The following is a 15230-nucleotide window of genomic DNA, read 5'->3' as shown; positions in this document are numbered from 1 at the left end:
AAAGTGTATGAGTCCTCATTAGTTCAACAATTTTAACACTCAATTGATTAGGTTTTTGTTGTTGTTCATTTAGCTCAATGTGGTTGAATACTGTGTACTATTCTGGGCCCACAAGAGGACAGAGTTATAAAAATGTGTGATGATTACAGAGTAAATTAAAAAATGTTCCCATTGAGTAAAAGAGCAAAGAGGCTAATATAGTAATTTTTTTTTTAACTCTAAACCTGACATGATTTTATGGCAAATGTCCAAGAGTCCTTAAGTTATAAAAAGTATACTCCAGTAAGCGTTCGCGACAGAGTTCCACCAAAGGGGAAAACTGGTTTTTCCTTTTGATGCCTTTTCCTGGCAGCATTCCCTGGGCAAGAAACCGCACACACACACAAAGCAAGGCTGAGGAAAGTGTGCTCCCTGTGCTCTCAGCTCCAGCTCCTTCTCAAAATGTAAAAGAAAAAACAAAAACAAAAACAAAAGCCCTGCTGTTTTGAGCTGGCCCTGACGTTGCCATGGATCCAAAGCAAACCCCAGCAGCTCTGCTCACGCTGGGCTGCCCTTCTGAGAGGGAGCAGCGATTCTGAAATGACTGGTTAGCAACCAAATGGATTCATGGAATTTGGTGTGGTATAAAAATAATAAAACACGATACTCACAAAATACAGATACGCCATCACCACTGGCCGCATTGGGGGCCTCCTGGACTCAGAGTATTCTAAATTAGCCAGTGAGTTCATTCCACACTTCTGGACCGTCGTATGCTGGCGCAGAAAGAAATCTCTGTCCTGTTCTTTGCTTTGCTTTGTCTGCCTTCTGACCCAGGAGTTCACCTGACAGGTCCAGGATCTGTTGTTGTTGTTATTGTTGTTAATCTCACCGGAGGATATCGTTTCCATTGACTTTTAGAGAGAGTGGAAGGGAGGGGGGGAAACAGAGAGAGAAACATCGATGTAAGGGAGACACATTGATGGGTTGCCCCCCACCCCTGTCCCCACCAGGGCCAGGATCTAGCCTGCAACCAAGGTATGTGCCCTTGACCGGAATTGAACCCGTGTCCTCGGGCCGACGCTCCAACCACTGAGCAAAACCAGGTAGGTCAGGTCCAGGTTCTTTTGATAGACAAAAGTATTATCTTTCATGATAACAATGGCATTAACTGAATGGATTAGGCACTTCACGCTCTATACATGTGCATATGCACACGCATGTGTGCAAAATTTCATTTACTCCACCCCCAGTCCTCTGAAGGGTACCCGCTTTTCCACTTTCACTGAGGCTGAGACAGGTTAAGCCGTTTGCTAAAGGTCTCTTCAGAGGCAGGATTTGAACCCAGCCCCTCGACTCCAGCCACAAGCCCTGACCCTTGGCCTCCTGCGGCTGGTAACAGCCTTCTTTAGAACAGGAAAGACAATTGATTCTCCTCGCCTCCACACCAGCAATTACTACAACAGAAGCCTTTGTCCCTTCTCCCACGTCCTTCTAGGACACAGGCGTCCTTTTCTCTCAATGGGCTGGGGTCACTGTAACCAACCTCGTGAGCAGCTTGGTGGCGCATGGCAGTCCTTTGTGCGAGAGAACAATGTTGCTGCCCAAGGCCTTTCTTTCCTCCTGGAAAACTCAAACGGAATGGCTCTTCCTGCCCCCTGAGCAGACCCCCGAGGCCGAGGTCTGCTTACTGAATTCAGCAGCGAAGGTTTGCTGGGTAGACGGAAGGTGGGCTGAGGGAGGAGGAGCCTCTGAGGGGCAGGAGAAGACCTTGGCAGAGGCGTTGTGCCCACTGCCTGGCTGGGGAAGGCACTGCTGCCTGGGAAGTGGGCCCTTTCCCCCCCATGACCAATGCGGACCCCCCACCCCACCCGGCCCAGCTCGGGGAGCCAACCCCTCAGTAGATCTTACCATTAGGCCTGCACGAGGTGCCTTTGGCATTGAGGCAACTGTGGCTGAGACGTGGGAGGGGCTGAGCCTGTCATCTCCTCCCAGGCATCCCCAGCTTTGCAGATGGGAATGCTGGGCGTTTTCCCAGTGTCATGAACACTGACCAAGCAGATGGCTCTTGACCACAGAGACGGCAAAGCCAGGGTCAGGCCGCTGTCACTCACCACAGACACCTTTGTTCCGAGGTCACACACAGCCAGGCAGTGATCGCTATCCAGCAACCAGCCTCTGTCGGTTCTGTCTCCCTAAGCTCTTTTATTATTTGGGAAATAGTACCTATACCTCTTCTGGGTGGGCTATGTCCATTTACAATGTCTTATTATACCACGTGATATTGTGCTATAAGAAATATATATTTGGTCTTCATCCTGGGTCCTAGCACAGCGCTTCTAAAACCTTGTAATTCCCTGGGTGATGGGGTGAAAGGAGCATCTTCTGTTATTCTCAATGAGCCCCTTTCAACCACATTTGAAATGATGCTCATGAGGTGACTCTGTGGGCCCCTAAAGAGCTTCAGGATGGGGTCTGGTCACCAGGGAAACCAACGTTGTGATTAGAGGGTTGGACCTTTCAGCCCCACCCCAGACTTAGGGGTGAGTTACTCACCAATGGCCAGTGACTTTATCAGTCATGCCTACGTATTGGGCCCTCCATAAAATCCCCAAAGGATGGGGTTCAGATAACTCTCAGGTGGGTGAACACATGGTGGAGGTGCTGGGAGAGTGGGGCCCCCAGAGAGATCAGATGCTCCGCCACCCCTCCCCCTGAACCTCACCCCACGCATCTCTTCCATTTGTCTGTTCCCAAGTTACAGTCTTTATGATAAATCAATAATAGTAAGTAAACTGTTTTCCTGAGAGCTGTGAGCTGTTCTAGCAAATTATTGAACCTGGGGAGAGTGTTATGGGAAACCCCAATTTACAGGCAGGCAGGCAGAAGCACGTGTGGCTCTGGACTTGCAATTATGTCTGAAGTGGAGGCAACCTTGTGGGACTGAGCCCTCACCTGTGGTGTCTGCATTAATTCCAGGTAGATGGCGTCAGAGTTGCACTGAATTGTAGGACACCCGCTGATGAAGGAGAATTGGTTAATGTGAGGGGGGGAAACCCACACATTTGGTGTTGAAAGTGTTCTGTTCGTCAAAAACAAACAAAAAACAGATCATAGTACATCAGTTTGGGGATTTTATATATTCAAAAAATAACTACTGATTTCAGACATCAGCACTACTGTTTTCCTCCATTTTGTTCCTGCTGCTAAGTTTACATTTTCCATATAGTATATTTTTAATGTTTTTCTTTTGAAATCATTTTAGACTAACAAACGAGTAGTTAAAAAAAAAAAATAAACCCTTTTATTTTTCTTGTTAACTAATGTATCAGTCTGGGTCCAGGAAGAGACAGGAACCACAGGGTAATTTAAACAGAGCAACTTTAACGTAGAGAATCATGAAACTGGGACAGGACAGTGACTACACAGAGAAATCTCAAGGGCAGCCTACGGTTGAGGAAGAATAACCCAGGGAGAACAGACTCAGAAGGGGCACCCCTCCCCAAGCCTGGGGTTCATACCATGATGAAGAAGCTTGCTGTCTGCCCAGGCCAGAGCTGGTCCACAGGTGCGGGCAGCAGGAACACTTGCGGGGGCAGGAAACCCCCATGGCCCTGAGTGTCCTGAATGTTACTGCCAGGCATTTCAAGAATGCCAGGCCCTTGCCAGGCTTTATCCAGGCTCAGGGCTGTTGCAGGGAGCAACCCTGAGAGAGGAGGGCAAACGATGAATTCATCACCACTTGGTGTGAACGCAGCGAGACCCCCAGCTCAGTGTGCCCCCCTGGGACACGTGCCCCGCATGTGCACGCCCTCATCCAGGCCCATCTGCCTGACAGCCATGGACTCGGGGAACCAAGGCCAACAGGGAGCTCTGGCTACTGGTTCTTCTGTGAGTGAACTCTGACCCAGGAACCTCATGCCTCCTGCCAGCATCTGGAAAACAAGAGCATGCCAACTGGTTAGTGTGAAGCAGGTGAAAGTGCAGCCCTTCACAGCTCTTGACTCAACCCCAGAGAGCACAGGTGAGCCAAGGCAGGGGGTGGGCGCACAAAGGGGGCTGGGGTGCCAGTGTGCATGTGAGCCTGGCCTTGCAGTGACCACATACCAGGAAAGTCATGAGAAACAACTTCCAGGGCACAGGCATGCTGAGGCTGGAGGATGGACATGCAGAGAGAGTGGGGAGCTGATGTGAGTGCAAGTTCTGGACTGTGCTGTGTCCATATCAGAAGAACCAGGGAGAAAGGGCCACTGGGCCCAGTCCAGGCTGCAAGGTCTCCAAGGGCTGCCCTCTCTGGACATGTGGCTGGGGCAGAGCACCACCAGGTGCTGTGAAGGACTGTGAAGGAGTGAGACAAAGCAAAACATGGAAGGAAGCCCCTTCCCCCTTCTAACGCCCTCACTACAAAACTTCACAGCACACTCACTGTAAGGAGTCCCAATCAGAGAGTCTAGTCCAGCCGTGGGCAAACTACGGCCCGCGGGCCGGATCCGGCCCGTTTGAAATGAATAAAACTAAAAAAACAAACAAACCATACCCTTTTATGTAATGATGTTTACTTTGAATTTATATTAGTTCACACAAACACTCCATCCATGCTTTTGTTCCGGCCCTCCGGTCCAGTTTAAGAACCCATTGTGGCCCTTGAGTCAAAAAGTTTGCCCACCCCTGGTAGTCTATGAATACTGTGCAGGTGCTGCAGCAGAAACTCAGACCTGAGAGGTAATACACCCATAACAGCCCAGTCCACTCTTTGGCTACTCAGTGTCCATCAGTAAAATTTCACACACATGTGGACTCCCTTACAATAACTAAATAATTCTATTTCTCCCCTAAAAAGACACAGCCATCTTGTGACACGTGAAGTTCTCCCTCAAATGAGAAGATGCACAGACCCAACAGTCACGACACCCCATCGCTATACTTGGTCCTCAAATTCAGTCATGGCTCCATTGAAAACTCAGTCACCTAAAGATTAAACCAAAATGCTAACCTCCAACAACTTGTTTATAAAAAAAAATTGGGAGGAGAGAGGAAAATGGTTAGGAAATAAACACATGCATATAACAAGCAAAAAAATATACCAAGCGGCTACAGTCCTCATTTCTGTAACTGGTAGTGAGATGAGGTTGTAGGTAACAATCAGGCTTCCTTCCTCAGCTGTCCATTCTTTAGCTCCTTTGCCCTCAGGTAGAACCTGCTCTGGGTACCTTAGTGGGTCGAGTGACCAAACCCTTCATTTCTGAAGGACCTGAGTCTTCAATAGTCTTGCTGTATTTTTTTATTTGTATTTTTTGGTGGTGGTTGTTTTTCATTAACTTTTACCACTGGTCATGAAAGTATTAAGAGATGCCCCAGTTGCCCAGGTGACTCTGACACCATAGTCCTCCTAGCCCCCATTGTGTTGCAGTAACCTACCCCCGCTCCCCGCCTTGGTAATTGGGATCAATCATTCAAGCCAGTAGATTAACCCTTTTTTTTTCTTTTTGTCTTTTTTGGTTTTGTTTTTTGTTTTTTTTTTGGCCTGCTGGTTCCAAGGCGTAAGGAGCCCAAAGTGGCCAGGTGGCAATTTCAGCCTCCAATTCAGTGGGCCCATTACTATGACACCTAGTGGAAGCATTCCCCTCTGGAGACTAAGATCTCCAAACCATTTCAAAGTTGCCAGGACAAGAAACAAAGATTCTGTGAGTAGGTTAGTCCATGTTCTAGTGAGAAGGGCATTCTGGCTGTGGGGACATAGCACCACGTAACGGCCCCTGGTTCAGAGAGTCTATTGTACCCGGTAATATAGAATCCCTTTCAGGACGCTGCCTCCTATCTGGCATCATAACTGACTCTTCAGGAAGCTATTCCACCTTTCAACCACTTCTGAGTTATGGGGCTGAGATAACACCACTCAGTTTCATGGGTATGAGCGCACTGCTGCACTTTCTTTGCTTGAAGTGAGTTCCTTGACCACATGCAATGCTGTCCAGAATGCCTTTACAGTAGCTAAGGCTTTAGTGCGGTCATGGATGCTGGTGCTTCCAGAAGCAGGATGGACAGGGAAGTCAAATCCGCACCCAGAATATATGTCTATTCCAGTGAGGACAGATCTCTATCCCTTCTATGATGGGAGAGGTCCAATGTAATCAACTTGCCACCAAGCATCTGGCTGGGCACCACAGGACTCATCGCTGGTCTCGGCTGCTGGGAGCTCCAAGCCTGGTCAGCTTTGGTGAGTGGAAGGCCATGATGATGAGCACATACACACATCCATGCCTGCCACTTGATCACTTCACTCATGGACACGGTGAGCAACTTCTGGAGCAGAGGCAGTCAGAGCTGGCTGAACAGAGCACTTGGACAAGACATGTCTAGGCACTGTCCAGCTCTGACACAGGGTCGATCACTTTCCAGCTGATTATTCAGAGCCTCTTGGGCAGTGTGTGCCAGTGGATGGCTCTTCCAGAAGCCAAATTTCCAAGTCTGTTCCGTCCAAGTTGCTAATTACTAGTAGCCTTCCCTGAATTAATATACATCCATATACTGGGCACTTCTCACGCCAAGACAACCCAATGTGCGTCTCAAAGTTCAGTCCCTGAGAGGACTTCCCTTCGCCACTGTTTGTAGGGTCCCCTTGAGTGGGGCCATAGTGCTGTGTCTGTCCACTTAGGGTGGGATCAGCATGTCCTGCAGACCCACCTGTGAACAGAGCTCACGTTTTTTCTTCCACAGTCAACTGGTTATAAGAAACAGGCTGGGTGTTCAGGTGGCGCACGGCCCAGAGCATCCTGGAGAAGGAGGGTATGAGCGTACTGCTGCACTTGAAGGTGTTATGTGGGAGGACTTGCCAACAGGGGATCAGGAAGGACAAGGGAGGATTACATCCTATTTCAAAGAAAAGCCAAGAAATACCCCCATCTCCCCCACCGGTACTTCCAGGAGCGTGGTCTAGAGTCAGCCACCACTCTCCAAGAGCCAGCCTGCACCCCTTTGACCTTCAGTTTGTGATTAAAATTGCTTAAGAAAAAAAAAAAAAAAAAGGCTGGGGGTCCAGGCTGGGACAATTCAGGTCCCAAGGCTCACAGCCCCATGCTATTTATTTCCAGGCTATGCTTCTGGGTATTGAATAGACAAGAAGTTTCCAGTAAAACAGATGACAACAGAACAACTGTGTCCACAGACATCTTTGTGTACTGGATCCGTCCGTGGCCACTGTGAACCTGAGTCAGAAGGGCCCTGATTCTGGGTCAGACATCTTTTTATTACTTCAAAGCCAACGTTTTTTGAATTATCACCTAAAGGAATGCATACCTTTTGGGTTTCTGCTTGGAAATGTCTCGGGTATGGTGCTGTTGGAGATGGTGGTGGGAGGCCGGGCCTGGCTTCCCTGTGGCTGGCTGTGGGCCTCAGTCCCACAGAAACTGTACCTTTGCGGAACAGAGTAATTGGACAGGACGTGTCTGTGGCACCGTCTGGCTCTGAAAGCCTGTGACTGTGCGCCCTGGGATGAAGGAGAAGGCCTTGGAGAGTGCCTGGCATGGGTCCTCAATCATATTAAACAAGGACTTTCCCCTAAATGAACCAAGTATCTATTTTGTCCCTGCTGATGTTGAGCTCAGTGGCTTCGTGAGGCAGCCCTGCTTAACTCAGGGTACAGATGTCCACGGGGCATCCTGCCAGCTAGTGGGGGCCAGGTGGGGGGAGCTGGAGACAGGAGAGGGCTCAGGGCCTCTCCACTGGAAACCAGCATGGTCCAGCCTGCACTTGGACGCTCCAAGTTCTTGGCTGAACATTTGTGTTGTTTGAATCCATTAATCTGTCTCTCTCCTCTCCCCACCACCAACCTTGCTTTTAGATGATCATTAATATTCATGTGTAAATTTAAAATAGCACAAAAAGCTGACTCCCCACTTCCTGCCCTGCAGGCCGTTTCTTCCTTGGCCCAAGTGCAGTCCCCGGGTGGCAGCTTGGTCAATGCCGCCCTGTGTGCAGCCACCCCCACCCTGCCCTCGGCCCCCATTGGCTGCCTGGGCCTGCAATGGGACTGCACAAGGGACCCACGCCCAGAGGAAGGAATAAAAGGCCATCCCTCCCCACCATTCCTGCCACTCAGGACGCTGCCGCCAGGAGGTGACCGCGAAGAGCGAAGAGCCACCAAGATCACACGTGAGGGGGGAAAGCCTGCTCTTTGGGGGGCGGGGTGGGCAGGGATCCCAGAAGGTGGGTTGGAGAACTGGGTGGTAGTTCAGAAAGCCCCTTTAGGATAAGTGCAGCATTTCAAAGTGTGGGTTTTACTACTGCGTTGTGGACGTGACGGCCCCAAGCCTAGACAGCGAGAGGTTCATTTTGCCCATGTTTTTATTACCATAAATTGGAGAAACCTCGGGTCTGGTGATTGCTGACAATTCCCCAGAAGTACTGCAAATATCGATTCTCTCCTCTTTGAAGAGGAGGGCTTTTGCTTCCGCAGGGCTGAGGACGGGCAGCCTGATGCTGGCTTAGCCCTCTCTGACAGATGAGTGTTTTCTCCCCTTGCTCCGGCCCCAGCCCTGGGCACGCACTGCTTCTCACTGTTCCCGTTTCCCTCAAAGGGAAATGTCGGGGCCTCTGGGCACCCACTCAGAAATTCCATGAAAACTGAGAGGTCTTTACAAGTGAATTATAAATGGGGTCAAAGAAATCGGGGTTTATGGTGGGTTTAACTTTCATCAGTCCGATCATTTCTCAAGTAGGTAGGGCTCCTTCCTTAGGGGGAACCCTGACATCATGTGCGACGTGGTAAAGCCCAAAACTTCTCTTGTTTTCGACATAAAAAGATTAACACAGGAATAAGAGGCTAATTGAAGCAGGAGTAACATAGAACGAAGTGCAAAAGGAACATGGATATTTGATTTCCATTTCTCTTAAAAGATGAGCTTTACACCATCAATTGTTTCTTAGTCAACGGGAAGAATTTAACAGGGAACATAAATTAATTAACTTCTAGAATGGTTTTAAAGAAAATCACATTTTATGGAGTTTTAAAACATATGAAGTATATTTTCCATGCTTTTCCTTTTAGAAAAATCCCACTAGTCATACTTCATACACACAAAAATAATTTACCTTCCTCTTCCCCCAAACATCATGAATTTTGAGAAGCATCAGGATAATATAAAAGGTTTGGTTTTGTTTCTTTTTATTATTATTGATTTTAGAGAGAGAGAGAGAGGAAAGGGGAGGAGGACATTGATTTGTTGTTCCACTTATTTATGCATTCATTGGTTGATTCTTGTATGTGTCCTGATTGGGGATCAAACCTGCAACCTTGACATATTGGGACAACACTCTAACCAACTGAGGCTTGTTTTGTTTTTGTTTTTGTTTTTTTTAAAAAAATCAATAATTGAAATTTGAGTGCAAAGGATAAGAAAGCAGGAAATGTTAAAGATTTTCATCCACTTGAATTGTCCCATCTGTATATGATATATCTGATTATTAGGGACTTAAAACAAAGTATAATGATAATTAATGGTGTGACTTTAGCAAAAACCAGGCCAAGATGAAAACCCTCATTTCTCTTTCCCTTGGGAAGTCAGAAATAAAAATTTAAATATTTTATTCCAAGTTATTTTTAAGATGTGACATACTCAACATGGGAATGATTTTTCCACAAGTAGATGTAACTCTTGTATTTATCTTTCACTACAATGGTACTAGGATTCTGTAATAAGAAGAATTCAAGGTCTAAAGTTGGTAAATTCCTCTGGCCGAGTGTCTCAGTTTTGTGAAACAACTGAAAAACTGTCCTTTGTAAAATGTGCCTAACCCCCAGGTTTGAACAGGTACTTCTTCAGTTTACGGGCCGTGGTATAAGCTGAGTGCTGAGGGAAGCAGAAGTTTCTGACTTTGGCAACTGCAGAGAAACACTTACGAGGGAATAAGCGGCCTTTCCCCCATTCGCTTGAGGCAGCACCTCCCTGGATCCTAAAGAAAGACCTGGCGGTGGCTCCCGCTGCACTTGCCTGTTCCTGTAGCGGAACCAGCTTACCTGTATAACCTGATAATACATTTTTGTTTCTAGTAGGTCAAAAGTACCTTTCATTGATCTTCTTTTTCAAAAAATGTGTGGAAATTCTACCATATTAATTTTTCCAGTAGATTTTTTTTTATTAAAAAATGAGTTAAATGTACATATTCAAGGAAAGCAAATTCCTACATTTTGTGATCTTTAAAATCTTTTGAAAAGACCTACATTTTTCATGCTACAAGTATTCCTAGTAATACGTATGTGCTGCTGTGTGAATGGAATTCTCCTCCTGTCTTCCAATTGTTTATTGACAGAATATAAGACTACTATTGATGTTTGTACCCTCATTTGGCTCCTCGTCACCTTACTTCTTTCTTATTAATTCTAACAGCTTGCAGCTCTGCTCTGCTCAGCTGCACTGTCACTGACGTAGGGCCCTGCCAGGGCAGAGGGTGCCCACGGTAGGAGGCAGGGATCAATCCCAGAACTCCTTCACTGCTCTGCCTTCATATTTTTAAAAGATTTTTAAACTGATTTTTAGAGACAGAGAAAGGGAGAGAGAGAAACATCCATGTGAGAGTGAAACAGTGATCGGCTGCCTCCTGCACACACCCTACAGGGGATTGAGCCCCAAATCCAGGCATGTGCCCTGACCAGGAATTGAACTAGAAACTTTTCAATGCACGAGACGATGCCCAACCAACTGAACCACATGAGCCAGGGCTGCCTTCATATTTTTGCTGGGGTTTCCCATTGGCCAAACCCAATCAGAAGCCAGAGGGCCTGGCAACTTGTCCAGGTAGCCAACAGGGGCAGAGAAAAGGGGCAAAGCGGGAAGAGTGGGTCTAAAAGGTGGATGGGAGACTGGTGGCCACTGAGCAAGTTCCAAGCTGGACATTGGCGGTGAACCAAGGCTGGCCCAGCCCCCTCCTCGGGGTGGATGTCTGCATAGGTAACATGTTAACTGTTCTTGGTGAAACAAGGCAAAAAGCATGAGAAGGCATCTTTCCTCTGTGGACCCCTAGGATGTCTGAGCTGGAGAAGGCCGTGGTGGCCCTCATTGATGTTTTCCATCAATATTCCGGAAAGGAGGGCGACAAGCACAAGCTGAAGAAATCCGAACTCAAGGAGCTCATCAACAACGAGCTTTCCCATTTTTTAGAGGTGAGTCTTTTTAAAATCGGCAATTTATGCATTTTTCCTCTCCACCTCTAAAACCACCTGTGCACTTCCTCTTCCAGGCAGACAGGCAGGCGATTCTGGGTCTGTTTCAGGACCCCTAGGTTGCTTCTGGAAACTCATTTGCACCCCGTTGTCTTCATTTTCATTGGTTTTGTATGTAGTAGGAACATCAAGAAAAAACTGCTGTCTCAAAGGCAAAAGTACAGATTCCAAATAATGCCGACATTTCTCTGAAAAAATCTAAGGATTTACAGCAGTGATGGCAGAATGGATGGAAAATAGACTCACAACTTATCATGGGCCATGTGCATATAAAGAAGACGTTAAAGATAAGTTTTTGTTTGGGGGAAAATCACTATTTTAGCTTTAGCTAGATGTTTAGCATCCACCTAAGTCAGTGGTCGGCAAATTGCGACTCGGCAAACCGTGGCTCGCGAGCCACATGCAGCTCTTTGGCCCCTTGAGTGTGGCTCTTCCACAAAATACCAGCTCTTCCACAAAATGCCGACTCTGCACATGGGCCACGAAGTTTCAATCGCACTGTACGTGCGCGCCCGCACATGGTATTTTGTGGAAGAGCCACACTCAAGGGGCCAAAGAGCCGCATGTGGCTCGCGAGCCGCAGTTTGCTGACCATGGACCTAAGTGATAAAGATGCCGTTCACTGAGCAAATATTTAGCGACCACTCATTATGTTCACTACTGGGGAGACACAGGCCCAAGGACATGGCCTCTGCTTCGGAAGCACACAGGCTGGCACATCCATGAAGGACCACAACCTACTTGACTGAGCGCAGGAGGCCTGGGGGCTTGCAGAGGGCTTCATGGAATAAGAGACATTGGAGAGGACCCTAACTCAGGAAGCTACATGAGAACTCCTAATGAGCCCTCCTCCCCCACACAGGTCCCATTCTGATCTGTGGTAAAAGAATGCCCAGACACCTCATGGAGGACTCGCTTCCCTACCCACTAGCTCCTGCCCTTGGATCAGCCACCCATCATCTCTATCGCACACCAGTCTTACACCCCCAAGGCAATGAACTGCAATCTGCCTGGTGCCTGACCTCCCCGTAGCACCCAGAACCAAGGTTCTGAAATGACCAATCACACACAGGGAGAAGGCCAGCCAATGCACCAGTGCACGGATGTCTGACCAGGAGCGAATTCCGGGAAAGACACCAGAGCATCCTGAGGGATGGTGATGGTGATAGGGAGCCACCATCCCAGCCAGCTGAGCCTCTCGGTGCAGGACGAGCCCCAGGTTCCAGCATCAGGGCAGCACCCATTGTCTGCAGCTGGCTTGGTTCTCCTGCCCCACCTCCACTCAAACACTCCAAGGCTCTGAATGGCACCACCAGAGCAGAGGAAGTGACTTGCAGGCTTGCTGGGGCGGGGGGGGGGGGGGGGGGGGGAGGGGGAAGGGGGTAGAGGAGGCATCCCCTAGTCTGATTCCGGGACTGATTTCTCAGGCAGTCAAGTCCAAGTGGCAGCTGCCTCACTCACATGTTCAATTATTCAGTCCCACCAATCCTGCCTTCTAACTTAATCGAAGTCCCAGTTACTTCTGTAAAAAGGATTGTTGTGAGGATGAAATAATAGTTTTTGTCAAGTGCTTAACATACAGTGAAAGTTCAAAAACCAGTTAACTGCTACTGATTTTAAAATCTTAACACGTGGTAACCACAATTTATAAAAGATAAGTAATTCAAGGTAAGTATGCCAAGGTGTCATGAACGTTTGTTGGCCTGGCTTTATCAAGGTGATTTTGGTTAGGAGGCAAACCTATAGTATAATTGAAATAATGCACTGCTGCCATCTATCTTCCAACCTATGCTTATAGGTCCCGCCCAACCCCCGCTGGAATCTCAGTTTTTACATGTTTTATTTTTAAAAATATATATTTATTGATTTCAGAGAGGAAGGGAGAGGGAAAGAGAGAGAGAAACATCAATGATGAGAGAGACTCATTGAATGGCTGCCTCCTGCATGCCCCACACTGGGGATCGAGCCCGCAACCTGGGCATTGCCCTGACTGGGAATCGAACCGTGCCCTCATGGTTCAACCACTGTGCCACGCCGGCTGGGCTCAGTCTTTTACATGCTTTAGATTGAAGGCAGCCACTGAACACTACACCAGACTTCCTCAGGCCAACCTCCGCTGCACTGGGAATGGTTCTTCTGAACAGCCTGCACTGATGCTCTTTTTCAGCGAAAATGCCACATTCTCACATAGTTATGGCCCTGCACCCTGTTTGTTCCTCAGAGACTTTGTAAGACTATTCACTTGGCTTCTGTGTTGGGAAGAACTGTCAGAAAATGTTCCATGACACCTAGAAAGCAGCTCAAGTGGCAAAAAGAACACACGGAGTTCACAAATTTAGGGCATGCTAAAGAATTACTTCAACAACAACAACAACAACAAAAATTCAAAACATAAAAATCCATGGAAACCTTCATTGTGGGGACTGCTACACACAGAAACTGACAAATTTAGGGGGGGGGGCAAAAGTTCTTTTTTCCTTTCAAGACGTTTTCCTATAATATTCTCTGGCTGGTCGATATGCTATTCTTCTTTTTTTAAGTATAGTGATAACAACCTGCAGGTTTTCAGATCTTGGTTGTTCCATTCAGTCTTCAAAAATAGCCCAGGTCCCACTGGACCTAAAGTAAGATAGAAAAGGCACAGGCCCCTGGACAACAGTCCTCTGGTCCCAGGAGAAATCTTCCTGGTATTTTGCATTTTATATCTTAGGTTGTTTCTGATACAGATTTTTTAAAGCCAGCCAACTTTTAATCATGTTTTGATGGCCTTAAATTTCATTTAAAAACAAGCTGGGTGACTGATCTCTCGTAGGAAATCAAAGAGCAGGAGGCTGTGGACAAAGTCATGGAAACACTGGACAACGATGGAGATGGCGAATGTGACTTCCAGGAATTTGTGGCCTTCATCGCCATGGTTACCACAGCCTGCCATGAATTCTTTGAACACGAGTGAACTAGAGAAAGCAGCCGCGCTGTTCCTGTAATAGAGGCGAAGGTCACACAAGGAAGCAGAGTAAGGGCTTGCAGGCTAGTAGGAGCTGAGCTTTCTGGCTGTGTTCATAGCAATTAGGAAGCTTCATTTGCTTTGTGAATGAAAAATTGAAAATCTCTTTCCAAGGGCTGTTTTTAATGGCCCCCATCATTACTTCTGCTATATTAGGCATACGTGCTAGCTGACTGGTCCCTGGAACTCCTGGTAATATCATGTAGGAAAGTCAATTCTCAGTCACAAAGCCTAGGCTATACAGAATCCTAACCCAGAAAACACAAAACTGACTACCAAAAAGGATTCTGGACATTTGTGGTTTCCTTACGTCTCCACTTCATTGGAAACCACAAAGCTCTATCCAACCTTTGAAAAGGCTGCCATTTCTTAAAGTTGTTCATCATCAGTGCCAATGGAGCCTAACGTAGTTACATGGTGTGAAAATCATGGTCTCATTTAGGTCCCTTTTGCTGTGGTGAGCTGTGATTACTGAGTAGATATTTCATGCTAACAGTTCTAAATGGGAAAACGTGTCCCATAAACCAACAAGTACTGAAACCTTAGCTCTAATCAACACTGAGAAGCAAAATTCTACCTTCCGTGGAATTCTCCTGATAGGCTCACACTTTGCCGGATCTGTGGGACGGGCGTTTTGCAGGAGGATGGGCAGGTCCAGGACCAAGGTTTGAGACCAGCCTCTCCGGAGATGAGTGCACTGCAAGTAACCTAGCCTCTCGAGCCTCCTCTCCTGTCTGTGCGATGATGGGTTACTACTGATGTGTCTGGTCTGTTGGTGAATGTCACTCCTAACTTGTTTGTGCTGTTGGCAAAGTCAGTGTACTTGGACAGCTGAACTTTATGCTCCTGTATCTACGAATTCAAATAAATCAAGTTTCAAAGAATCGTTACAAATACTAAAAATCACTTCCAGGAAAATTCACATTAATCTTATCCACCTCTTTTCCTGTTCTGTTTTATTTAAAGACACAGACTTCATAAAACCATTGATCGCTTGTATTTGCATTTAATAAAAGAGCACTGTGCTAA

At 47.2% G+C, this 15230-nt stretch overlaps 1 protein-coding gene across 1 annotated transcript; it reads left to right on the top strand.

Moving 5' to 3' along the window:
• The first annotated feature begins 8010 nt into the window (after positions 1-8010).
• Positions 8011-15230, top strand: S100B (S100 calcium binding protein B). The gene is made up of 3 exons (XM_081087855.1): positions 8011-8130; positions 10999-11137; positions 14010-15230. Exons 2-3 carry the CDS (start codon positions 11000-11002, stop codon positions 14148-14150), a joined length of 279 nt encoding a protein of 92 aa, XP_080943981.1. The 5' UTR covers positions 8011-8130; position 10999; the 3' UTR covers positions 14151-15230.

The sequence above is a fragment of the Myotis nattereri genome (assembly GCF_964212035.1).
Source record: "Myotis nattereri genome assembly, chromosome: 3".
In the NCBI taxonomy this organism is placed as follows: Eukaryota; Metazoa; Chordata; class Mammalia; order Chiroptera; family Vespertilionidae; genus Myotis; species Myotis nattereri.
This window is presented reverse-complemented; position numbering and strand designations above follow the sequence as displayed.

What these genes read in the sequence shown, in the direction of transcription:
- S100B (XM_081087855.1), top strand. Translation starts at nt 11,000, where the DNA reads ATGTCTGAGCTGGAGAAGGCCGTGGTGGCCCTCATTGATGTTTTCCAT. An exon ending in AGCTTTCCCATTTTTTAGAG is followed by an intron (nt 11,138 to 14,009) that starts GTGAGTCTTTTT and finishes GATCTCTCGTAG; the next exon opens with GAAATCAAAGAGCAGGAGGC.